Below are 26,752 nucleotides of genomic sequence, written 5' to 3'. Positions count from 1 at the left end.
ATCTAAACTACCATTTTTACTGGTATAGTTTTATGTTATTATTTACATGTGTTATATTGTTACTTATTTATTTTTATTTTATTTTATTGATATATATATATATATTAACCAGCATCCCAGCGTCAAAACATACCTAACCATCATATGCTGGTATTTTCAACAGCTCCCCTCAAGAGTTGGCAATATAACAGAGGCCCTCAGTGGTCCCCCTTTGTCACAAAAACTGCTTGTCCCCCACAAATCTAAAATAATAATAATAATAATAATAATAATAATAAACAAATAAAATATTAATAAAATAAAAAAAACGATGTAAAACTTTGTAAAAGATAATATGATATGATATAATATACATCATTATTGTTATCATTATTAGCCACACTAATTATTTGTTTGTTTGTTTTTATTATTTATACGTGATTTTAGTTTTATTTCGTTCTTCTAGAATTATACGGTGAACTTTCCCGGGAAAGTAAAATATGTAGCTCACGGCAACAAACTTTCCACCAATCAGAGCGCAGAAACGCGTTCCCTGTCCGGCCAACAGCCAATCAGAGCGCAGAGCCAGTCTCCTGTAGACAGTAACATGGAAGAGCAGACGGAGCTGAGCTTTACAAACACAGCGAGCAGAGAAAATCAAAGCAGCTCCTAACCTGTGCTTCCGAGCGCGTTTCGCCGGTTTTGTTTCGAAGAAAGGCGTTTTTCTGAGGTGATGAGGATGTTGGGCATGTATGTGCCGGACAGATTCGTGCTGAAGTCCTCTAAAGTTCAGGACGGGATGGGGCTGTACACTGCCAGAGCAGTCCACAAGGTTCGTGCATACAAAACTAACTCTCAGCATGAAAGATGAAGTCTTTCTTTCAGCCTACTGTTTTTACTTAGCACAGAAAGCATTGAGTATATACTCCTGGTTGTAGTTGCATTCCTCTGTGTATGTGCTTACGTGTGCTGCCACGTCCCTGACAAACAATCTCCATGGTAACCATCGTTTCCGCCAAAAATCCATCATGCCAACCACCATTTCCGGCACACTATACAGCTACTGGAGATATTACAGTACAACTGTGGGAACGTGATATTAGTTTCCTATTGCACTCCACTGGCTTAAAAAATAAAACACATACCAGAAAGAGTTTGCTCTGTTTGAAAGAGATCCGGTATTTACTTTTTTTTACATTTTGCAAAAACAATAAATAGGCTATAGTTACTGTGATATTTGACTGTAAGTGTGGCTCACTGTAGAAACCGTTTGTAAGATGTCTGCATCACAAAGCACATGTCCTGCTTATATTTCACCCCAACATAAGAACATGCACAATTTTAAAAATAAGAGTAAAACGTGTAGAGCAATTGTCATCTACATACATACATACAATATTATAATTTAAAATAGTTGCACTTAATCATTTAAATGGTTTTCACATTTTATTTGCACTTTTATATATATATATATATATTAGCATTTGTTTTCACTTATTTGCTAATATATACCCTTGTAAAAAATAAGTACACTTCAGCGTATCTTTAAAAAAAGTACTTATGTAAATAATATAGGCTACTTTAAAAGAATATACTTAAGCGCAAACTAAATGTAATGATTTCAGACACTTAATTGCATGTTATTTACAATTAAATGAAAACGTGTAAAAGTTTAAAATGTATATTAAATGCAACTAGTTGAACTTAGTGGCGCTTTTTGACCCACTCAATTATGTTTACATTGGTATGTCATTTCATAATTACTTTAATCGTCTTTGAAATATGGTTTAAGTGTGCTGTCAAATGTACTGACAATCATTTATGTCATTTCTGTTGAAACTTGTATGTCATGCAGTTAAATATCTTTGTGCTGACGAGGTTGCGTTTTAGTTAGGCCTGCACGATATTGGTTTTTTCAATATCGTGCAGCCCGAACTAAAATGCAACTCGCATTGCGATATTTTGTTTTTCTGTGATTATATATTGCGATATGAAAAAAAAAAAAATCACCAGATGACTTGAATAGCTCTATTTGGAAAATAAAAATGATAATCAATGATTGGGGTGATTTTGTAGGTGAGTAAATACTTGCAGAGACGTGCATTTTGACATAGTTTCGTGCGTATGTGTCATTTCAGGCACAAATAGTAGCGGAAGTGAACAGAATTCAGAGTTCACGTGCATCTGTGTTGCTCTCACCGTGTCTACACTGGACGCGAGTGGCGCAGCAAAATACAATAGAACCCATTATAATCAGTGATGCTGTGTGACTGACTACACTGGATGCGTTGCGACCATAGACTGTATAAAAACATGGATGTAGTGTTCCTGACGTCACCCGTAGGTTTCTGAAGAGCGGTTTTGAAGCTCAAAGTGGGCGGAGCCGGCCATCGCAGTGCGTCACCGCGCGTCACTCCCGGATAATCGAAAATGGGCAAAGAGGCGGGAGCTGGCTGCTGAAACCACGCCCACCTAGCTCGACGGTGGTGACAGCAGCGGCAATCCACCTCAAGTGGCCACGCCCTTAATTATGCAGAACTTTAAGACTTAATATAATTTAAACGGATGAGTTATAAAAAAAATGCACCCCCCTCACAGTTGTCATGAACGGCAAAATTAGCTATATAGACCAAAAGCACTTTTTGTACCAGGCTGCTAAATTTTTTTTCTGCTGTAAAGTTGGCTTGGGCGCGACACAACAAATCCCTACAGTAAACTGATGCCTCGTTCTATTTATGACGTACTGACACAAAGTTCAAATTATATGCAACGGTCGCTTTGCCGCTTTGGGGTCGTTCACACGTCGCACCTAAAAACGCATGGAAAACGCCTGCCGCGCCGCTTTCTCCATTTAAAAAAAAAATGGGTATCTCTGTACTGCTGTCGCGTCTGGTGTAGACACAGTGTCTGTGTGTGAGCAAAGAAAACTATCAGTATAAATATAACAATCAGAAGCCTAAACATTGCACATCCTGCGCATCGCGATATCGATGCTGAAACGATATATATCGTGCAGCCCTAATTTTAGTACATATAACATCTAACATTAATATATTTTATGTGCTTCTATTGTCCTCATTTGTAAGTCGCTTTGGATAAAAGTGGCTAAATGACTAAATGTAAATGTAATGTAAGTTTTATAAACGTGCCTTAGAAAAAATCTTTACTGGTGTGCATTTTGAGACAAAACAAAGGCACTGACATGTTTTAAGATCAATCAGTGCAAGTATCTTTCAGTTGAAACCGCTCAGACTTGCATTTTAGTCTGGGACTAGATTAAGCCTTGTCTGTGAAACTGGGGGATAATGATTTAAATTGTACTTTAAAGTAGGCCTAAAACTTTTTAAAAGTGTACTTAAGTGTGTTAAGAAATGTAGTCATGAAAGTGTACTTCCTTTAAGTACACTTGAGTGGCATTTCATTTAATCAATATTATGCTAGTTACGAGTACAATTAGTACAAGTACATTGGTCTTTTTTTTTAAATATGCTTTTAAGATTTGAAATACACTAAATTGCACATTCGATAATGGATGGGAATGTATAAAATATGAAACAAAGTTAGTAAATTTCACAATCAAAATCTGCCATTTTTTAAGTAGAAAGACTGAAATAGCATTATCTTGTGAAACATACTCCAATAATAATCTTTTTTGATTTACAATTTTGAAAAACATTTTTTTTTTACAGTGTACTGTATATATAATCACTTTATTTCTTAAGATTCAGCCTGGTATCTCCTGTTTCACTTTCTTTGCTTGTCTTGAGTTTTCAATTGGTCTCATCTTAATTAGATCAAGTCACCTGAAGCATACACAAGCCTAAGCAAATGTAATTTGCAGATTTCAGACCATTTTTAACATATATTGCATGTTCTGAACGTGTCTGAGTCGACTTGACATCTCTCTAAATGTGTACATCTCAGAATAAGCTCTATGAGTGGAGAATCAACCCATAGACGCTTAGAGATCCCACAGAGCCGTTCCTTGATCCTGTTCAGATAGCACACAGAAACTGCTGGATGTGACATCAAAGCCCAGTCTCACACACACACACACACACACACACACACACACACACTCGCTCTTTCTTCACAGGGTGAGAAGTTTGGTCCGTTCGCAGGTGAAAAGCGGATGCTGAGTGACTTGGATGAAAGCATGGATCCACGACTGATGTGGGAGGTGGGTGACTAGACTCAACAATCTTTTCATCGCTTTACCCACAATGCATTGCTATACGTTTTTTGTTTTTGTGTCACTTCAAAGGCAACTCATATCTTATCAACCCTTTCGAAATGCTAGATGCTAGTTTATATCTGGCCTATTTTAGAATGTATTTATGTTTTTCTGAAGAGAATGAGAGTGGTTGCCCATACAAACTCACCGTGACCACGCTTGACTGCTGGGATTGTTCATATTTAATTGCCAAGGTGTCCTGAGTGCTTTATAATGTGTTGATTTATAGTTTTCTAGGTATTAGCTATAGGTGTCTGTCTCTGATTTTTTGTTGTTGTTGTTGTTGTTCTTTTACCCTTGTCTGTCCCTCCATTGACAGTCTATGCAACTACCACTTTGACGCTTCAAAAAGTTCAAAAAGAGTTTGTAAAACTAATGGGGATGATTAGTGGTAATAGTCCAAATTTTCTGAAGAGACTAGTGGTTCAATGGATCACAAATCTCACTGTTTGGATCATATTACGGTTTTTGAGCCACGGATCGGATACATTTTCGGATCAGCAAGAAAAAAAAAATCAATGTAACTTTGCTTTCCATTACTCAAAGCTAAGTACTTCTATACCACAGCAAAAACTCTTAGCCTAAGAATGTTCAAACATTATTAAGGAGACAAGTGAACGGCCAGTAGAAATAGGAACAAATACACAAATTACAAGCATAGATAAATACAACAGAACAACGTTACAAATAAAATAAGGTCGGTAGTATTCAGGTACAGAAATGTAATAATTAAGTGTAAAATAACACTGCATAGTGTTCACAGTATAAATTAAATATAGATTCATCTTTGTCAAAAACATGTTTTGTTGTTTGATGAGCATAATGACAGCACCAGGTGTTATTAGGCTGCTGCACCTTTAAGACCTGATGCACGGATCCAATATAATGATACACATCCGATTTCTTTCTCTGCTGTTCTCATTCACTTAAGACACAACAGACTGAACAGCATTTACCACAATGATTGTCGAGATCAGTATTTTGTCATACTTTTATGTGTATATGCATGTGTTCAATGGCAAGGAGTGAAGGAGATACGAAAGAGGGTTCAGTTCGGTGTTACGTGCTTCATATGTGTGCATCTGCGAACATAGAAAACAACGTGCAAGTAACGAATCGAGTTCCCTTTCGCCTTTTCTTTTGCTGGAATGGTTTAAAATCGCTTGCGTGTGTAAACATACAATTGACAAACGTTCACTCTATTGTGGTTAAATTTTGCAATTAATCTGCGGATCACATGCGTGCCGAAACTGTGGTGCTTGGTCTGTACGGATCACAGATCAACTACGATCCGTTCAACCACTAGAAGAGACTCGATCGCTTAATATGATGAACGGATATAATTTAGGCCTTTATTCACATTAATCAATGCACAAGTCAATTGTGGCAAACTAAGCATGCTTGCTTGACATGTGAGAACCAATGAGGTTCAGTTTCGTGAGTTGCACAGCACTTTTGAACTTATGCAAGAACCATGTTATGTGGATAAAAGCCTAAATTCATTCTGTTCATCATAGGGCAGGGCGATATGGCCTAAAACCAAAACCTTGATTAGTTGAACACTTTATACCTCGATTACGATTATTTTATTTTTTTTATATTTCTTTTTGTGCCCTCATAGTCCATTAACGGTTTGTACTATAAATATAGCTACTCAACTATTAAAGGTGGGATTATTTTTTCTTATCTTTGTGATTTTTAAATTGAAGGAAACAAACTATTTATGGTTATTTGCTGAATATTTTGAACAATTGAAATCAAAGATTGCTTGAAATGAAGACGTCTTATGAAAAAAAAGTCACATTTCAGTTTAATTGTAAAAAGCAAGTTTTCTAAAAAAAAAATTAAGTTACTTTAATTTTTTTGCAAACAAAATAAATTAATATTGTGTCAAAAGTCGAAAATAACCATCATCTCTTGCAAACAAAATACATTTTATATACTGTCATGCGAAAAGTAGAAAATAACTTGTATCTACTGTAAATTAGTATTATTTTAAATCATGAAATGTGAAAAGTAGAAAATAACTTGCATCTCCTGTAAACAAATGTTTTAATAAACTAATGAATGTAACTAGAACACTGTTGATTAAGAGAAAGAGCAGGGCAGCATCTCTGTGATCTTGTCTTGTCACTCCATATGCATATTTGCTCTAGGTTCTTACTGGCCATTCACAGAACATGTCTTTGTTGTTTTAATAATTTTTGTCATGTTTTAAAGAAGTACACTTATTTTGATGTGTTGACCAACATACTAAAGCATGTTAAATAATTACAACTTTAGTGTTTTATTCAGTTAATACATTTGAAATGAACATGACATACAAGTTTTAATAGAAACAACATTACAATTACAATTCAGTTTATCATAAATACTTGTCAGTACTGTACACTTTAACCATATGAAGTCCTAATTAAGTGGGTCAAAAAACACTTTAGGGTTCAACTAATTGCATTTAATATAAATTTAAACTGTGATATTTTTTTTCAGTATTTTGCATGTAATATGCAACTGAGTGTCTGAAATATTACATTAATTTTGCACTTAATTAAATTCTGGTAAATAGTGACATGGCTTAAAGGGGTCATATGATGCTGCTAAAAAGAACATTATTTTGTGTATTTGGTGTAATGAAATGTGTTTATGCTGATTGGCCAGCTATCCAGTGCGTTGTGATTGGCCGAATACCTCAAGCGTGGGACGGAAATGTTGCGCCCCTCACCATACTGTGATGCCCTGTGTCCCGGCTGGAGCGCAACATAAAACCATGTTTGCATTTGTGATCAGAGAAATGACAAACAACAAGTACTGCTCTACACTGCCCAAAAAACTTGTGTTTGAATCGTCAGTGGCAAATCCTTTAAATATAAAAAACGTACTTACAGTCTGTGAGTCAGAACAGCCGGCATTGTAGTCTACTCTCCCAGGATCAGGAAACAGTCCTCCATAAAATGTGCTGCACACATCTGAATATTTGGGTTGAACTGTTCTGGAACAGTGTTGTAACTACAACTTAACCACTGATTTCTAGTCGTGTCCTCTTTTGGAAGACCAAACAAAGTAATTTTGCTTTCACAACGGAAAAGCGTCACACACCGCGGCCTAGAATGAGCAGAGGCCGACTTGAGTGAGCAGAGGCGGCGGGCTTCAGAACGGCGCGGCCGGCGGATTCGACGAAGGAGCGTCCGGTGGGTTTGTGGCAACCACATGTGACGACCCCGGGCTGGACTCCGCTTCGTCCACGGTGAAAGCCGATCCGGCGATTCACAGCGCGAAGTTGATGTATTTCCTCAGCGACCAGCACGGATCAGCTCCAGGCATGACGAAGTCCTCTTTTGGAAGACCAAACAAAGTAATTTCGCTTTCACAACGAAACACAGCGTCTTCACGACATGGCAGCGGCAGCAACAATACTACAGCGAGAATAAAAGTTACACCTTTCTTTGCGTGAACATTTGGGTGGCGTTATGCAAATCTTCCCACACAGTGAGGTAGACATGTGGGGGCGTGTTAGAACGAGCCGTTTTAGATACGGACTTAGAACTTTACAGATCTTCTTTATATGCACCAAGAGCTTTTAACACTCCAAAGAGAAAGGACAAATTGAAATCGCATCATATGACCCCTTTAATTCTCTCATTCATTGCAAGTCTGTTGGACTTTTTTCCTGTTTTATTGTTCACCAGACAAAAACACCTCTCAACAAGTCACATGACTTGTTGTTTCATTCATGTCTGTAGCACAAACAGTGTGGGATGAGTTACACCAAAGTTTAATACTTTGGGTTAGAGGTGTGCTCAGATAACATTAACACTAATAGTCATGTTTGTCTTTGCAAAGACCACTAATACCGTTTTTAGATTTGTTTGCGTTTGGATCTCTCTGAGTGCGATCTTTGAGGTCTGACTGAATTTTAACTGTCTTGGAGAAGTTGTTGCCCCTCTTGTTCAGACAGATGCATCACTGCTCATCTCCAGGCAACCGTTAATTGGACGAGACATGCCAGCATGAACTCAACTCACGCTGACTCTCCCATGCCAGACACGTCTCCCAGTGCATGCCGTATCTAATATCCCATCAAATATCTGTGCTCGAAACTAAAGATTTGGGTTTATTTTCGGCTGCATTAAAGTTTTAATTATAACGCAGACCAGGTCGGGTTCAGCCACATTAGAATTGTGATTTATTGATCTGCCTGCCCCGATGACACTATTCTGCACAAAGTATAGTGAGCTTAAGTTCTCCCAAATTACACACTTGGGCATATAATTATTATGATAGATCATCTTAGTATGCAATCTTTGACTGTGCCGCTCTTTCATTCTGCTTGTGTGTTGTGATGCAGGCAATTTCAGGGAAATTACCTTTCAAGATTAGTCAGAATAAGTCGCTATTAGTTGGCGTTTCAGTAAGTTAAGAATAAGAAACATCTCAAAATAATAATTTGTATCCAAAAACAGTAACCAAGGTACTCGTCAGATTTGGGAAAAGAGCATTCCTGTGGGAAGTGAGCAATTTTCCTGATTCAAGACTGGAATTTCAGACACCAGCATCTACCATCTGTGCGCTTACAATGATGTATGTCTGATTACACCCCTAGTAAAAAAAAGTAATATATTTAAAATACATTTAAAAGTATATGTAACATATTTATTGACATATTGCTGCAGACTTACGGATATAACAATTGTAATGCAATGTTATTTGGAGTACTATACTTGTGCACAATGCACATTTCTTAACATTAAGCCTAAATATCACCATTGACGAGGACTGTATGATCTTTGAATAATATCAGTCTTTAAATGCAAGATATTTAAAGTGTACCTGAAGTATACTTGCAAATGTTTCTACTTTAGCACAATCAAATACTTCAGTATATCTTTAGTTGGACTTCAGCACAAAAGTGCATTAAATACAAAAATAGTTTTAATAATTTTAGTATACTAAAAGTAGAATTGTAGGGTATTTTTAATAAGTAAATACATATGTAAATGTATTTGTAGTAAATTCAAACACTATTTAAAATACATTTTATTTAGTATATAATTTTTTTTACGAGGGACGTCTGTAGGTTGTACTTGTAACTGGTTCTCTCAAAGTAATACTGTTGTGTACGCAAATTTGTTAGTAAAATTATGCTTGATAACTGCTGTGTAGGTTTATGGAAATGCATTGTCATTGGATATACTTGTCAGTCTTGTTTTATCAATAAAGAATGCCATTGTACTTGCATAATAAGTAGGGATCCGTTAAAATTCTGATCATGTCATGTTATGGCAGATTAAAATGTATAAAATTTCTGTCTAAATCAATTAAAAATAAAATACTAAACACAAAATGTGAAGTGAATTTAAGCATCATGACATTATAATGTGCTGTATGAAAAAATCTTATAAAGATTGCAAGGTCTCAAGACATGGTTTGCAAAAATTAAGCGTTAGCGTTAGTCCTGGCAGGTCACGTGAGTCAAGCTTGCGTCAGCTGATTCTCAGCTGATCACATCTACCTATAGGAATACGACACCTATCGCAGCATTCCTATATAAGCTCTATTCAGTATTATTCAGCAGCTTTTCAGCTTGCTTCGGAGCAAATTACCCTCCTCCATCCCCAGCTCCTCCTTTCGCCACAGTCAGGGCTTGGCTTTCTGATATTCCTTGCTAATCAGACTCTTTTATCTTGAATAAAGTGTTACACTTAAATATCAAGTACATTAATGATATCTGCCTTGTTCTGTTCTGTTCTGTTAACCCTAGGGGTGTTATTATTGCTGCTCTCCCTGCTCATTCATGACAGGCTGCATGGATGGGCAGGGAGTTTTTTGCCCAGAACAGAACCATACCACCAAACCAAACTTTATGCTAAGTATCATTTTGACGATAGTGGTCCTGACAGAAGTTACATTTCTTATAACTTGAGGTACATGCAACGATGCGTCATGTGCGAGGCGCTGTTAAAGACACAGTGGTCGAACATATCCGTCTAGTGCATGTTTACATTGAAAAACAATGAAAAATAGTGCAGTGGATTGGAAAAACGTGTTGTGTGTGTGAACAAGTGTTAAGTGTAACTAACTTAGTGTTAGTAAGAGGTCAGTAAAAGTAATCAAAATGTAAAATAGGGAAAATTAACATAATTAAATATCCAATATTGACTGATATATCCAATATAGACTGATACCAATAAATTAAAAATTGTCTAACATTGAGTGTTGACCAGTATGTTATTGATATACAGTGGTGGCCAAAATTGTTAGAACACTTGGCATATTTAAGAGGTTTCAGTTGTTTTTGTTGAATTGGCCATTACAATACCCATAAAATGAACTATTGCTGGATCTACCTGCGACGGAAGGAATCTGCTGCAACATTGAAAATGATGGACTGGCTCCTCAAAGTCCAGACCTCAACCCCATAGAGCAAATTTGGAGCGAGTTGGAAAATACGTTCAAAGGAAAAACATTTAAAGGAAAGCCTTTGGCTTGAGTTGCAGAAGGCATGGGATAACATTAGTTTTGTAGTTCTCAGGAAATATATTGACTCTATGCCAGAGAGATGTGCTGCTATAATTGCTGCAAAAGGTGGACGCACAAAATATTTAAGTTAGAAGTGGATAAAAAAAAAACAGACGCTATGCACTTGGACGCTATGCAATTCATGAAAGCATCTCGAGTGGATAAAGCTTTGGATTTTTAATGGACACTGTGCTTTCAATGAGTGTTTAGAGGCTGTTGAGAAGCATGCTTTGAGGAGCAGCATTGCCACTTTGATTCTGATTGGCTGGCTTGTGACCTGTGAATCTGTGTGCTTCTGCAGGTTCGAGGGAATAAAGGGGACGTGCTTTATATCCTGGACGCTAGTAACCCTCGCCATGCTAACTGGCTTCGCTTCGTTCATCAGGCCCCTTCACAGGAGCAGAAGAACCTGGCCGCCATTCAGGTATGAGAAGATGCCACAGCCTGATAACCACAGAGATCTCTTTACACTCTCTCACATGCACACTGTTGCTGGGTACTGACTTACATAGACAGCTGCCTTCTAAAGAGCTTTATTTTAGTGGCTGATTCGGAACACTGTATAGACAAAAAGTCTGCATCAACCTACAAGACGTGTAAGTAAGGCTTACCTGGTATTGAGTTTGGGGTTAGCATGTTTCTAAGCTAGCACTGCAAAACTCTAAAAGTGTGGTCATATTTACACGTGAGAGTAAAAGCTTTCCACACACATATTTTGCTACAAGTTTGCCGAACTGATCAACAGAAAGCTGCTTAGTTTGAAAGTAAAAAAAAAAAAAATTGAAAGTTAGTTTAGAATTTTTTTAAAATTATTATTTCACCCAAAAATGAACATTTAGTAAAAATGTATTCACCCTCAGGCCACCCAAGATGTAGATGAGTTTTGTTTCTTCATCAGATTTGGAGAAATGTAGCATTGCATCACTTGCTCAGCAAAGGATCCTCTGCAGTGAATGGGTGCCGTCAGAATGATAGTCCAAACAGCTGATAAAAACATCACAATAATCCACAAGTAATCCCCCACCTCTCCAGTCCATCAGTTAATGTCTTATGAAGTGTAAACCTGCGTGTAAGAAAGAGTCATTAGTAAGATGGTTTAACTTTAAACAGCTCTAAACAAGTATGTGAGTGGATTTTGATGTGAGGGACAATAGGAGGAAGTGTTTTTTTGGATTCTGTATTTTGGCCAGAAGTGACGGTTTAAAGTTGGGTTTGTTTCTTACAAACACACAGCTCCACAAGATGTTAATTGATGGACTGGAGTCGTGTGGATTACTTTTGGATCATTGTGGTGTATATTTATCAGACTCTCATTCTGACGGCACCCATTCACTGCAAGTGATGCAATGCTACATTTCTCCAAATCTGATGAAATTTCATATTTGGGAAAACTATTCCTTTAATTTTGATATTTTTGATGGATTTTTTTTCCCACTAAGATTGTCACAGTGCTTTGTGGGTTTGCCTTCAGAACATGTGTGATGCAGCCTTAGTTTTGGTTAAAATTAGGTAAAAATGTTTGTGGTTTTGCAACAGCTTTCACATATAGGGTACACCTATGATTCCTTAAAGTGCTGCCTACGTAGGCCACTCATTAGGTTTGGGTACAGAGCCACAGAGTGTGACAGCTGCTTTGCATAAGGCTCAGAAACAGAAGCAGACAGCGGAGAGAATGAGATGGAATGAGTTGTTTGTTATGTCTGGCAGTGTTGATGTGCTTTCGCAGTGCCAGAGATCTGAAAACACCAAAGAGTGTGGAGATAAGAGGAGTGTAATGAGCCTTAGATCAATAACACACACACACACACACACACGTGGGCGTACACATTTGAGGTCACATGAGCTGGATATGGCAGTTGAGTAGTAACCAATGGTGCAGTGATCTGGCAACCTCCAGTGCCCTAATCACAGTCAGTGTTAATGCACCTGTAGAACCTCATGATTCAGATGCAATTATGGGAAAAATGCTGTGATTTCAGATGATTTCACAGCTCATCTCAACATGTAAAAACATAACAAATCTTTGTGCTTAACATGCAATAACTCGCTGGAGGGTTCACTGTAGAATCAATCGCAACAAAAATAGAATGCAAATGTGTAGTATGATTCTGTATGGTAGACCTGTTCCTAGGGTTGCACGATGATAGATAATAAAATTCAACAAAATTGTTGTAATTTAAGATATTTCTTCATAATTTCATGTAAGCACCAATCAAGAGAATGTCAACTTAAATGCATTATTTATATGAGCTCATCTCGTTTACTGATTTATTATATTTATCATATACATTGACATGCTCTCTACCTTATGGAAACTGGTATAACGAATCTTCTAAAGCTAAATCAAAAGCTAAGAAAGTGAAATACCTAATTTTATTTAAAATAATTGCAATCGATATTTAATATTTCCAATTAATTCCAGTAATTTCAAAACAATGTAAGAAATTGTTTTGACATTTTTGGATAAAAATTCAGCAGTCAGATCTTTACTGTAATAATAAATAAAAAAATAAAACAAATAAATAAATACATAAAAAAATGGTAGCAACCTTTTTATTTTTAGTTTACAGATTGAAATTAAATTTACAGTATATCTGGTGTCATACACATAAATTACCTTGTTGTGACAAACATGACAATAAAATAAGACTTATTTTAAAGTAATTTTACAGTATTTTTCTTTAAAAAAAAAAAATTTAAATTCCAGTGATATATATACTGATACATCTTTCCCCTGTATATAGTAAGGGAACGTAAAGTGCCCCTATTATGCTATTTTTAAAGGGATAGTTCACCCAAATTCTGTCATTAATTACTTACCCTCATGTCGTTCCAAACCCGTAAGACCTTCATTCATCTTCGGAACACAACTCAAGATATTTTTGATGGAATCTGAGAGCTCTCTGACCCTCCCATAGACAGCAACACAACTGAAATGTTCCCACGTCCAGAAACATAGCAAGGAGATCTGTAAAATAATCCATGTGAAAAAAAACGACTTTATTCAACAATTCGCCTCCTCCGCGTCACTCTGTAGCGCGATTTTGGAGAGTATCAGCTGGACGTAAACGTTTGTATGCAGTTCTGTGCCAGCTGCGTGATTTGATCTGAACGGAAACAGCGTATCCGCGTGACGCAGCTGACAGAACAGCATATGTTGTTTTACGTTCAGTGGATATTCCCTAAAATGGCACCAGGGTGATGCGGAGGAGACGAATTGTTGAATAAAGTCGTTATTTTTTTTTCTTTTGTGCACAAAAAGTATTCTCGTAGCTTCGTAAAATTACGGTTGAACCCCTGATGTCACATGGACTATTTTACCGATCTCCTTGCTACGTTTCTGGACTTGGGAACATCGATAAGACAAGAGACCATAGACTGTATAAAAACATGGACGTAGTGTCCGTGACGTCACCCGTAGGTTTCTGAAGAGCGCTTTTGAAGCTCAAAGTGGGCGGAGCCAGCCGTCGCCATCTTGGCAGCACGTCACCGCGCGCGTATCACTCCATTTAAGATATTTCTTCATAATTTCATGTAAGCACCAATCAAGAGAATGTCAACTTAAATGCATTATTTATATGAGCTCATCTCGTTTACTGATTTATTATATTTATCATATACATTGACATGCTCTCTACCTTATGGAAACTGGTATAACGAATCTTCTAAAGCTAAATCAAAAGCTAAGAAAGTGAAATACCTAATTTTATTTAAAATAATTGCAATCGATATTTAATATTTCCAATTAATTCCAGTAATTTCAAAACAATGTAAGAAATTGTTTTGACATTTTTGGATAAAAATTCAGCAGTCAGATCTTTACTGTAATAATAAATAAAAAAATAAAACAAATAAATAAATACATAAAAAAATGGTAGCAACCTTTTTATTTTTAGTTTACAGATTGAAATTAAATTTACAGTATATCTGGTGTCATACACATAAATTACCTTGTTGTGACAAACATGACAATAAAATAAGACTTATTTTAAAGTAATTTTACAGTATTTTTCTTTAAAAAAAAAAAATTTAAATTCCAGTGATATATATACTGATACATCTTTCCCCTGTATATAGTAAGGGAACGTAAAGTGCCCCTATTATGCTATTTTTAAAGGGATAGTTCACCCAAATTCTGTCATTAATTACTTACCCTCATGTCGTTCCAAACCCGTAAGACCTTCATTCATCTTCGGAACACAACTCAAGATATTTTTGATGGAATCTGAGAGCTCTCTGACCCTCCCATAGACAGCAACACAACTGAAATGTTCCCACGTCCAGAAACATAGCAAGGAGATCTGTAAAATAATCCATGTGAAAAAAAACGACTTTATTCAACAATTCGCCTCCTCCGCGTCACTCTGTAGCGCGATTTTGGAGAGTATCAGCTGGACGTAAACGTTTGTATGCAGTTCTGTGCCAGCTGCGTGATTTGATCTGAACGGAAACAGCGTATCCGCGTGACGCAGCTGACAGAACAGCATATGTTGTTTTACGTTCAGTGGATATTCCCTAAAATGGCACCAGGGTGATGCGGAGGAGACGAATTGTTGAATAAAGTCGTTATTTTTTTTTCTTTTGTGCACAAAAAGTATTCTCGTAGCTTCGTAAAATTACGGTTGAACCCCTGATGTCACATGGACTATTTTACCGATCTCCTTGCTACGTTTCTGGACTTGGGAACATCGATAAGACAAGAGACCATAGACTGTATAAAAACATGGACGTAGTGTCCGTGACGTCACCCGTAGGTTTCTGAAGAGCGCTTTTGAAGCTCAAAGTGGGCGGAGCCAGCCGTCGCCATCTTGGCAGCACGTCACCGCGCGCGTATCACTCCCGGATAATCAAAAATGGGCAAAGAGGCGGGAGCTGGTTGCTGAAATGACGCCCACCTAGCTCGACGGTGGTGACAGCAGCGGCGATCCACCTGTCACTCAACTGGCCACGCCCTTAATTATACAGAACTTTAAGACTTATTATAATTTAAACGGATGAGTTCACCAAAACCACTTTTTGTACCAGGCTGCAAACATGTTTTTTTTCTGCTGTAAAGTTGGGCATTTTAACATGGGGAGTCTATGGGACTGACTGCCTTTTGGAGCCAGCCTCTAGCGGCCAGTCGATGAATTGCAGTTTTAGTCACTTCCGTGTTGGCTTCACGAGAGAGAGCGGAAGGTTGCCGCTTGCTAGAGACTGATTCGCAAGCACGACTGGAGCAGGACGTTTCTCAGTGGTAAGTGTCAAGTGTTAACAAGTTTGTGGTAATTATAAGATGTGATAAAACAAATTTACTCTCACAGCGTAGGATACAGCGTCTTCTCGACATGATGTCAACCACATGGATATTTTACTGTTTGTCGGCGGGCAAGCTGGCGACGTAGAACGTGGGTGGACATTATGCAAATGTGTTACTTCGTGACGTAGAGCCGTAACAGGATGATTTCGAGCCGCCTCCTTTTTTTTTTTTTTTTTGATAGACAATAACTTTATTTATCGTGCACTGTCGGCTTCACAACTTTGCAGATAGTTTATGTTCACATACAGCTACATGGCACACTGCATGAAAGGTAATATTCGAAAAGGCATAATAGGAGCACTTTAATGTTAACCAATTAACATGTTTTTGCAGTAGATTTTTACAGTCATTTACTGTTAAGATTGCAGTCATTTTTCGCAGTCATTTGCGAAGAATATCTCAGTAAAGATGACTGTTTGATTATGCTTAATTCATCTAGATTAGCAGAAATTGTGATTTTTGTGGTTAAAATGCGATTTAGTGAAGTCCTATGTGTTCCCATAATATCAAGATTTTTTCTTTTATCGATAACATTGTCTTTTTTCAGTAAAATAAATTAATACTGTACTACTATAATACTATAAATGATTAATTATTAAAATTGAATGGTACATTTATATTTTTTATTATGAATGCTTTCACGTGGATGGAAGCAGACTCGTTTGCTCAATCTTGGCAGTGCACGGGTCTCTGGTGAGTTTGAGATGTTGGCGATCTCATGGCCATTACAGCAGAATCAAGAGAACAGAGTCTGTGTTTCCTCACACATGACACTTCTCTCACCATCTCCCGGTGGATAAATCTGGGGCTGTGATTTTAACATAATGTACAGCAACTGTGCTTATTTCTGCATGACCTTTTAGGAAATGAAGGTCTGACAAAGCCATTAAACAGAGGTTCAAGTGTTTGGCCTTTGACCTTAATCAGGAAGCGCTGCTGATCTTACGCTTCCCCTCGTGTTAATGTTTGATTGCGCCTCCCAGCAGATCTCTGTTGTGTTGTCTGTTTAGTGTCAGACGACACCTGGATCTTTGCTTTTCTTCGTCTAATTCAGTTTATGTCTTTTGTAATAAGACACAAACACAGACACAACAGTTACTTCTGGTTCTCTTATTGGCTGAGAGTCTTTCCAGCTATGCAATATTTTACCAGTATCAGCATGGGAACTGATAATATGTTGAAAATGAACCAATGCTGACTGCTTTGACTCAAGTTTATAACATGCAAACTCTAATATTTATTTTTGCATTTATTTTCTTTGGTACAACAGAAATTTCTTCTAACGAAGTCTTTACTGTCACTTTTGATCAGTTGAATGTGAATGAAGTAGCCGACACTGTCTCTTTAAACAGGATGGAGAGAATATCTTCTATCTGGCTGTTGATGACATCGAGACAGATACAGAGCTTCTGATTGGCTACCTGGACAGCGATATGGAGGAGGAAGAGGAGGACCTTGAGGAAGATCAGGACATCAAAGATGAAGATGGGAACAGTACAGAGAGCAAACACCTCAGTGCAGAAACCGGTATGTGTGTTTAGTGTCTTTCTGAAATGGATAATGAATTAATGGTTTTATGAGCAATTTACACAGAAATGTGTGATTGGGTCTACAGATAGCCATCTAGATCACAACAATATAATGACATAAATAACAATAATACTCGTTATGAATAAATACATGGTTCATGTTTTTATTGTAGTCTAATAGCCATGTAGTCATTATTGTGTTGAAAAGCAGCAGTAAAACAATAATTCAAAATCAGTTCTGCATATCGATTATCAGGCACTTAGGTGTAGTTCACCAAAAAATGAAGGTTTCCTGAAAATGTATTCACCCTCAGGCCACCCAAGATGTAGATGAGTTTGTTTCTTCATCAGATTTGGAGAAATGTAGCATTGCATCACTTGCTCACCAATGGCTCCTCTGCAGTGAATGGGTGCCGTCAGAATGAGAGTCCAAACAGTTGATAAAAACATCACAATAATCCACACCACTCCAGTCCATCAGTTAATGTCTTGTGAAGGCAAAAGCTGCATGTTTGTAAGAAACAAACCCATCATTAAGATGTTTTTAACTTGAAATTATCACTTCTGGCCATAATAGCATAATTAAAAGTCCATCTCCCGTTGCCCTCTCTTATCAAAATCCACCAACATATTTGTTCATATTTGTTTTGTTTTGGACTGTTTTCGTTCGTAATCGCTGCTTGATCTGTGCAGATTTCTCTACTGATTCACACAACTTATCATGTTTTATGATAAATATGGCAGCATTATATCAGCCAATGCAAAACTCGTATCAGCTGAGCACTGGTTCATAAAGTACGTTTAACTGTGTGTGTGTGTGTGTGTGTGTGTGTGTGTATAGAGCTGGTGATTAAGAAGGAAGATTACCCGTGTCTGCTGTGTGAGAGCAGCTTCCCCAGTGAAGAAGTGTTAGCTGAACATCTTCAGAGCCTTCATCAGAGAGGAAGAGCAGAGGACAAAGAGTTCAAATGTCACACCTGCGGAAAAGAGTTTCCTGTCAAACAGGCCCTGCAGCGCCAGTCAGTACCACACACACACACACACACACACACACATAGGTTTGTTTTTATGGTTTATGGGGACTCTTCATAGGCGTAATGGTTTTTATACTGTACAAACCGTATTTTCTATTGCCCTACACCAACCCTACCCCTAAACCTACCCCTTACAGGAGACTTTCTGCATTTTTAGAATTTCAAAAAAACTCATTCTGAATTATTTATAAGCCTTTTGAATTACGGGGACACTGAAAATGTCCTCATAAATCACCTTCCCGTTGTAATACCTATTTCATACCCATGTTATTATGCAAATTTGTGTCCACATAAACATGCACACATACACACACACACACTCTCTCTCTCTCTCTCTGACACACACACACACACTTTCACATTGTCTCATGTATTAATGCTGATGTCCTTTTGATTTGCAGTGTTCTTCACTGTACAGAGAGCTCTGCTTCATCAGGAGACCCTTCAAAAGCCCATCAGTGTGCCCTGTGTCACAGCACCTTCTGTTCAGAGTCCAGGTACATCAATATTTAATCGTTTACATACATTCTCATATGCATTCCCCGTTTTCATGATCCCCTGAATATCCAGTTTGACTCGGAAATATGCCACATTTCAGAAGAGAGCTACTAAAATTAAGTGTTTTTTAATGCGCAGTTTTGAGCAACACAAAGAGGTGTGTAAAGGAGACGGTCGGTTCATCTGTAAGTTTGAGAGCTGTGGGAAAAGATTCAGGAGTAAAGACGCCCTGAAGAAACACAAAGGCAACGTCCACACAGGTTTGTCTCACACACATACACATGCGAGAGAGAGACTGAGGCGAGTGCGAAATTACCCGTCTGTAATGAGAGTCTAATCAGCGGCTGTTTAACATCTTCATTTCTGAGCCGCTCTTCATCCCCTCTGTCTGTCAGATAAACGCTAAGCTCTCCCTCCCTCTCTACACTCATCTTTTCACCAGACTCTCAGGGCGTCTGTCTCTCCGCCAGAAGCACAGACATCTGAGAAAATTAGTCAAAGACCCCTAATCGGCTGATGAAAGCACATATCAGAATGTTTTCAGTGTTATTGTCAGTAATTATAATTGGACAGTTTAGCCACATGCAAGTGAATCAGTCATTTGCAAATGAATCCAAACAGTAAGCTAAACGATTAAGCTTGTGGAACGATTAAGCCTCTGCGCTTGTGAAAGTGCTTACAGCTACATTAATGATTGTGTGTGTTATGCTATAATAAGAGTCTTTAAAGTGGACATGGAAAACAGGATGCTGTTTTGAAATAAAGGCTTGATGTAAACATTGCAATGCAAATCTCTCTCCCTAGTCCAACCAAACCTCTTTTCCGTTGTTCTGTTCTGTTCGTTCTGGGCTGTAAATATCATCTCTGTCAAGTTTTCAGACAGAAAGTGTAAAATTAAGCTAAATGGTATACAAGTAGATATATTATAATTAACACATCGTTATACACTTTGCATGCCAACAACTTGACAACTTCTAATTTAGCCTACCTGTTTGTTTGCAATAAAGTTATTTCATTTACAATTATCATTAGTGTGCACAAATTTGATGTTGTGTATTCCAATAACTTCTAACCGTGACATTAAAGCCAATCCAAGAAGCACTTTGGATGTTAAAATATTCTCACAATCACAACTAATGTCACAGTTGTCAATGTAAGATGAAATTCAGTGGGCGAAATGCAGTCATTTCAATAGAAATCTTGGAGTCTGGAATTTCCCTGTGCAGATTTCACACTGGATTTAAGTTTTGTTAAACTTTGAACACACAAATTTGCTGTGGTGATCAATATATACCTATTAAAGAGACCCAAAAATTAAAACTCTGTTTTCATTTACTCAACCTCAAGTTGTTCCAAACCTGCATGAGTTTCTTTCTTCTGTTGAACACTGAAGAAGATATTTTGAAGAATGCTGGTAACCAAACAGTAGCTGGTCCCCATCGACTTCCATTGTATTTCCCCCCCCATACTATTGAAGTCAACGGGGACCAGAAACTGAAGAAAGAAACGCATATTGAGGGTGAAAAAATTTCTTGGTGAACTATCCCTTTACGATTTATTTATCAGTATGCCAGTATGCTGAAATTAACCAATCACAAGAATTTTAAAGAAGCAATACAATAAAGATACAAAATAATAATAATACTGAATAATAATAATTGTCCGTGAGAAGATGGGAATCAATTAAACACTAAATTCTGACGTTTTTGCCACAAGACACATTGACTAACATTAAAGTGTATTTATTACCGAATAAAATGCTACAAAGTGTAGAATATAGCCTTTTAAAGCCTTTTAAAATACCAGTGCTTTAATAAAGCAATAAGCCCCAAGAAGCCGTGGTTTACAGTGAATTTATAACAGCTAAGGGGCGTTGATAGGTACGACGCGAAGCAGAGTGCCTAAACCCCCTTAGCTGTTATAAATTCACTGCAAACCACGGCTTCTTGGGGGCTTATTAATCCGTGTATCATTCGATCATTTGTTTTTTGATTTAATATTGAAAGTAGAAAATTTTTTGTTTTTTTCCGAAAAATTAGAATTTAGCTTAAATTTTTGTTTTTCGTTCATGGGTGGAAAAATGAATAAACAGCTTGAATATTCGATTTCTGCATGTGGGCGGGAATTGTGCTTTAATAAAGCAATAAGCCCCAAGAAGCCGTGGTTTACAGTGAATTTATAACAGCTAAGGGGCGTTGATAGGTACGACGCGAAGCAGAGTGCCTAAACCCCCTTAGCTGTTATAAATTCACTGCAAACCACGGCTTCTTGGGGGCTTATTAATCCGTGTATCATTCGATCATTTGTTTTTTGATTTAATATTGAAAGTAGAAAAATTGTTTTTTTCCGAAAAATGAGAATTTAGCTTAAATTTTTGTTTTTCGTTCATGGGTGGAAAAATGAATAAACAGCTTGAATATTCGATTTCTACATGTGGGCGGGAATTAAACGCCCCTTTCTGCTGATTGGTCAGCCGAAGATCAAACCGTGCCATCATCAGTTCTTCTGCAGTATCACGCAGCAGAATAATAGTCCTCCACTGCTGCAGTTGTACGGATTAGTAACCCATTATAATCCTATGCATCTCGTGGCGTATATTCCAAGCATTCTGAAGGTATACTGAGGGTTTGGTGAGAAACAAACCGAAATGGCAAGCTATTATATTTTATGAAAATCTTGCGTTGTAGTGCGAGTGCGCAGCAGCTCACGCCACGCACAAGTGCATATTCTTTTGAGATATCATATCAGTTATAATCAGTTTTAATAAAACACAAGACTACATTATAAAACTCTAACAGCAAGCTATTTAATATCTGTTGTTCTCCGGTTGTCAATCAAAATGACAGTTCTTGCGTGAACATTATAGGCCTATATATACCCAAGCCAATTTATTATTCCTTCTAGGGCTGCACGATAAATCACATGCAATATTTAATGCGCATCTTGTCAGAAAGCCGGTTCTGTAATCAGCGGTAAATCTCCATCACGTGCGGGCTTTCACATTGAGCAGCATTAACTACACAGAGCCATTGTTCACTGACGAGCTGCGCAAAACCACATTCATATTCGCACGATTTTCAACCAATCAAAATCAAGGACCGGAACTATTAGTTTTATAAGAACTGTTTTTGAGGTGTCCACTTCCTTTTCTATGGGAAATGCGTATTAGCTGACCTTTCACCCCTGTTAAATATAGTTGCTTTCGTCTTGGTGTTGTACTTCATGCTGAACCAGGAACTGATTTATGTAAGGACTTCCTGATGTTTATTTGGAACTGATGCAGCGTCTCCATTAGCTGCTGCTCATGTGATGTATGATCTGTGTGTGTGTGTGTGTGTGTGTGTGTGTGTGTGTGTAGGGAGTGCTCGCAGGAAGTTGGTATGCACCATCTGTAATAAGAAGTGCTCATCCTCACTCAACCTGCAGGAGCACCGCAAGGTCAGATCATCCCTCCATAAATCTCCTCTTATCGTTCATCCAGTCCATCTCTTCATATTTCTTACCTTTCGCTCGTCTATTTTGGCTTTAATCTTTCTCCTCTGTCACGCCATCTATCCGTCTGTTCTTTCTCTGGCCTTGTCTCAAATGGCTCCCTCAGCAGTTGCAGTGCTCCATACTTTGAGTCCACACTTTAGCACTAAAGGAATTATGCAAATCAGGTAATGTAACGAACATGCTCAAAACTCTAGCGCTGAACACAATTTGCACCACGTAAATCGCCATCTTGAAGGCTTGATTTGAGTGCTTTGCTGTGAAGGATGTAGCAGATGATTAAGATCTGACATACTTTGCTAGGACCATAGAGCGCCATAGAGCACATTTGTGAATAAAACACAATTATAAATATATGACTCTGTGTACATTTTTTTATGTAAAAAGGAGCCATATTTGCAACTAAAAGTATGACAATGACTTAATTTAAATGTGTTTGGTGCAGCACTCTACTAGCTCAGATATCAGTAGATTAAACTTATTTTTATGAGCTTCTCCAAGAGAAAAATATGAACTAAAAAACAGAATATGAGTACGATATGAGTCTCTGATGTTTGGAAGCCCTTTATATATATATATATATATATATATATATAAAAAGTAATTGCGTATGTTTATCTCACAATTCTGACTTTTTTCAAATCAGAATGGCCTGATATAAACTTGCATTTCCAACTTTGTTTTCTCAGAATTGCAAGATATAAACTCACAAATGCGTGTAATAAAGTCAGATATAAAGTCACAATTGCATGTGGTAAAGTCACAGTTGTGAGATATAAAGTCAGAATTGCATGGTATAGTCACAATTGCATGTAATGAGTGAGAATTGTGAGATAAAAAGTCGTAGTTGCATGGTATAAAGTTGTAATTGCGTGCTATAAAGTCAGAATTGCATGATATAAAGTTGTAATTGGATGCTATAAAGTCAGAATTGCATGATATAACGTTGTAATTGCGTGCTATAGTCACAGTTGCATGATATAAAGTCGCAGTTGTGTTATAAAGTCGGAATTGCTTGATATAGAGTCGCAGTTGAGAGATATAGTCGCAATTGCATGCTATAAAGTCAGAATTGCATGATATAACGTTGTAATTGCGTGCTATAGTCACAGTTGCATGATATAAAGTCGCAGTTGTGCTATAAAGTCAGAATTGCATGATATAAAGTCGCAGTTGTGCTATAAAGTCAGAATTGCATGATATAAAGTCGCAGTTGTGTTATAAAGTCAGAATTACATGATATAAAGTCGCAGTTGTGTTATAAAGTCAGAATTACATGATATAAAGTCGCAGTTGTGTTATAAAGTCAGAATTACATGATATAAAGTCGCAGTTGCATGCTATAAAGTCACAATTGCATGATATAAAATCGCAGTTGCATGTTATAAAGTCAGAATTGCATGATATAACGTTGTAATTGCGTGCTATAGTCACAGTTGCATGATATAAAGTCGCAATTGTGTTATAAAGTCAGAATTGCTTGATATAGAGTCACAGTTGAGAGATATAGTCGCAATTGCATGCTATAAAGTCAGAATTGCATGATGTAAAGTTGTAATTGCGTGCTATAGTCACAGTTGCATGATATAAAGTCGCAATTGTGTTATAAAGTCAGAATTGCTTGATATAGAGTCACAGTTGAGAGATATAGTCGCAATTGCATGCTATAAAGTCAGAATTGCATGATGTAAAGTTGTAATTGCGTGCTATAGTCACAGTTGCATGATATAAAGTCGCAATTGTGTTATAAAGTCAGAATTGCTTGATATAGAGTCACAGTTGAGAGATATAGTCGCAATTGCATGCTATAAAGTCAGAATTGCATGATGTAAAGTTGTAATTGCGTGCTATAGTCACAGTTGCATGATATAAAGTCGCAGTTGTGTTATAAAGTCAGAATTACATGATATAAAGTCGCAGTTGCATGCTATAGTCACAATTGCATGATGTAAAATCGCAGTTGCGTGTTATAAAGTCAGAGTTGCATGATATAAAGTTGTAATTGCGTGCTATAAAGTCAGAATTGCATGATATAAAGTTGTAATTGCGTGCTATAGTCACCGTTGCATGATTTAAAGTCACAGTTGTGTTATAAAGTCAGAATTGCTTGATATAGAGTCGCAGTTGCGAGATATAGTCGCAATTGCATGCTATAAAGACAGAATTGCATGATATAAAGTGGCAATTGTGTGTTACAAAGTTGCAATTGTGTGTAATAAAGTAAGAATTGCAAGATATAAAGTCGCAATTGTGTTATAAAGTAAGAATTGCATGATATAAAGTGGCAATTGTGTGATACGAAGTTGCAATGGTGTGTAATAAAGTAAGAATTGCAAGTTATATGAACTCGCAATTCTGATTTTTTTTTCTCGCAATTGCAAGTTTACATCTCACAATTCTGACTTTGTTTCTCAGAATTGCAAGATATAAACTCACAGTTGCAAGTTATAAATTCAGAATTGCAGGATATACAGTAAACTCGCAATTCAGACCTGTTTTCTCAGAATTGTGAGATACGTCAAGTACACCATTTAGGATGAGGCCTCAGCTCTTGGATCTCACTTGAGTTCTCGACTTCCTCTTTTTCTCTTTCTTTGGCTGCTGTCTGATCCATATATGTAATTCTGTCCTCATCTGTTTCATTGTTTTTGAAAAGATGGAAAAAATAAGAAACATAGCCGTCTTAGACTCTGGTTTGCTCTTGTATGCCGTCCATCTCTCTCTGTCTCTCAGCTGGTAGTGGGCTTCATGCTGATGTTGTAAGGTTTTCCACTGGTGTGAGTGTGTACAGAAAGGTCGTCTTTTGTTTCACAAGCTCATCCCCGTGGCTCTCGTGAAATTTAAGAGTTGGGGAGTCCAGACTGCCCGAACTTCCTGCTGGCGTCAGGGTTCCTCTTCAAAAAGACCTGAGGAATATCAGACAAATAGCTTCATCACCATCTTCAAATCACCACAAACGTCAGAGCTCTGAAATGGTTCCTGGTCCATTTTCTCTTGGGAAGATTCATGGATAGGCTGAGTGGGTGTCCTTTTCAAAATATATACCACTTTTTAGATGCTTTTCAATGAAACTGCACCGCAAAACTTTGGCAGAGCGAGTTGAGAGTGACAAATTAAGGTAATTTGATTTTCTAACTGAAGGACGTAGGTGAAGAACCACAATTCAGGTTTAATGTTCTTACGATTGGAATGCATCCCGAGCTGTTCCCACTGCTCCACCAAACCAACATCCCGCTCTGTTTTGGCCTGGAGAATGCTATCATCACTCTCTTTGCCTGAACTTGACGTAAAACAGGCACTTCCTCCTGTCAGCGTTCACTCATCAGCAGTTATCGGCGCAGCCGTTCTGAGAGCAAGCCTTTCCAGTCACAGCTGTCCGGCTTTGACTTTAACCTGCAAGAGCATCATGCTGCTCTGGTGTGCGATCCTGATTGTTCGGCAGCGGTCAGTCTCTCTCGAGAGGAAATGCTAATGTTTCTGTAAAATTCTTCCCATGGGTAATGTTAAATCCAAACCTGTTTGGCTCTTCTATGTCATTTTGTTTTATTGGACCGTTTCTTGCTCAAAGATGCATTCAAATTATTTAAAGGGGTGGTTCATTGCGATTTCACTTTTTAACGTTAGTTAGTGTGTAATGTTGCTGTTTGAGCATAAACAATATCTGCAAAGTTACAAAGCTGAAATTTCAATGCAAGCAGAGACATTGGGCCTCATTTATCAATCTAACGTAGAAACGAGCGCAGATCTGTGCTCACAAATCAACTTACGACAGAGTTCACGTGTGATTTATGAAACATTCGTATGCTGCCAATCTCATCGTACAAATGATCGCATGTTGATAAATGTGGCGCCAGAAAACAATCGTCATTTGAATATCACGCCCCTAAAAACACCCAGGTTTAGAAGCCTCGCCCAAGAGTTTACGACACGGAGAAACGAAACCCGGCCAAAAAGAGGAAGTAATCTCGCTAAAGAGAAATTGATCTTACTCCAAAAACACCCGTTAACCTTGTAATTGCAAACAATTAGGCTACATTAATATATGTAATTTATATGTATATTAAAATACTGGTAAATATAAACAGCCTATTTAGTTCCCCTCACTCTACAACAAATATTTTAAATTTAACGGTATTCAGAACAGAACAAGAATGAAAAATAAGTAGTTATA

At 37.5% G+C, this 26,752-nt stretch overlaps 1 protein-coding gene across 4 annotated transcripts in view; it reads left to right on the top strand.

Annotated features, from left to right (window-relative positions):
- Positions 1 to 592: 592 nt before the first annotated feature.
- The window catches only part of prdm5 (PR domain containing 5), a 36,871-nt gene continuing 10,711 nt past the window's right edge, over positions 593 to 26,752 (top strand). The window contains exons 1-8 of one of the 4 annotated variants that reach the window (XM_016230161.1): positions 593 to 811; positions 4,076 to 4,159; positions 11,031 to 11,153; positions 17,381 to 17,555; positions 18,399 to 18,576; positions 18,993 to 19,088; positions 19,228 to 19,349; positions 22,448 to 22,527. In XM_016230161.1, coding sequence (XP_016085647.1) covers positions 713 to 811; positions 4,076 to 4,159; positions 11,031 to 11,153; positions 17,381 to 17,555; positions 18,399 to 18,576; positions 18,993 to 19,088; positions 19,228 to 19,349; positions 22,448 to 22,527 — 957 coding nt within the window. In that variant the 5' untranslated portion in view covers positions 593 to 712. Of the gene's footprint in view, positions 812 to 4,075; positions 4,160 to 11,030; positions 11,154 to 17,380; positions 17,556 to 18,398; positions 18,577 to 18,992; positions 19,089 to 19,227; positions 19,350 to 19,531; positions 19,595 to 22,447; positions 22,528 to 26,752 lie in introns of those variants that run through there. The other 3 variants (XM_016230163.1, XM_016230162.1, XM_016230164.1) reach the window with 3 other exon arrangements.

The sequence above is a fragment of the Sinocyclocheilus grahami genome, unplaced genomic scaffold (assembly GCF_001515645.1).
Source record: "Sinocyclocheilus grahami isolate Dianchi unplaced genomic scaffold, SAMN03320097.WGS_v1.1 scaffold364.1, whole genome shotgun sequence".
Classification (NCBI taxonomy): Eukaryota; Metazoa; Chordata; class Actinopteri; order Cypriniformes; family Cyprinidae; genus Sinocyclocheilus; species Sinocyclocheilus grahami.
The sequence above is the reverse complement of the archived record's forward strand: the minus strand, read 5'-3'. Positions and strand labels throughout refer to the sequence as shown.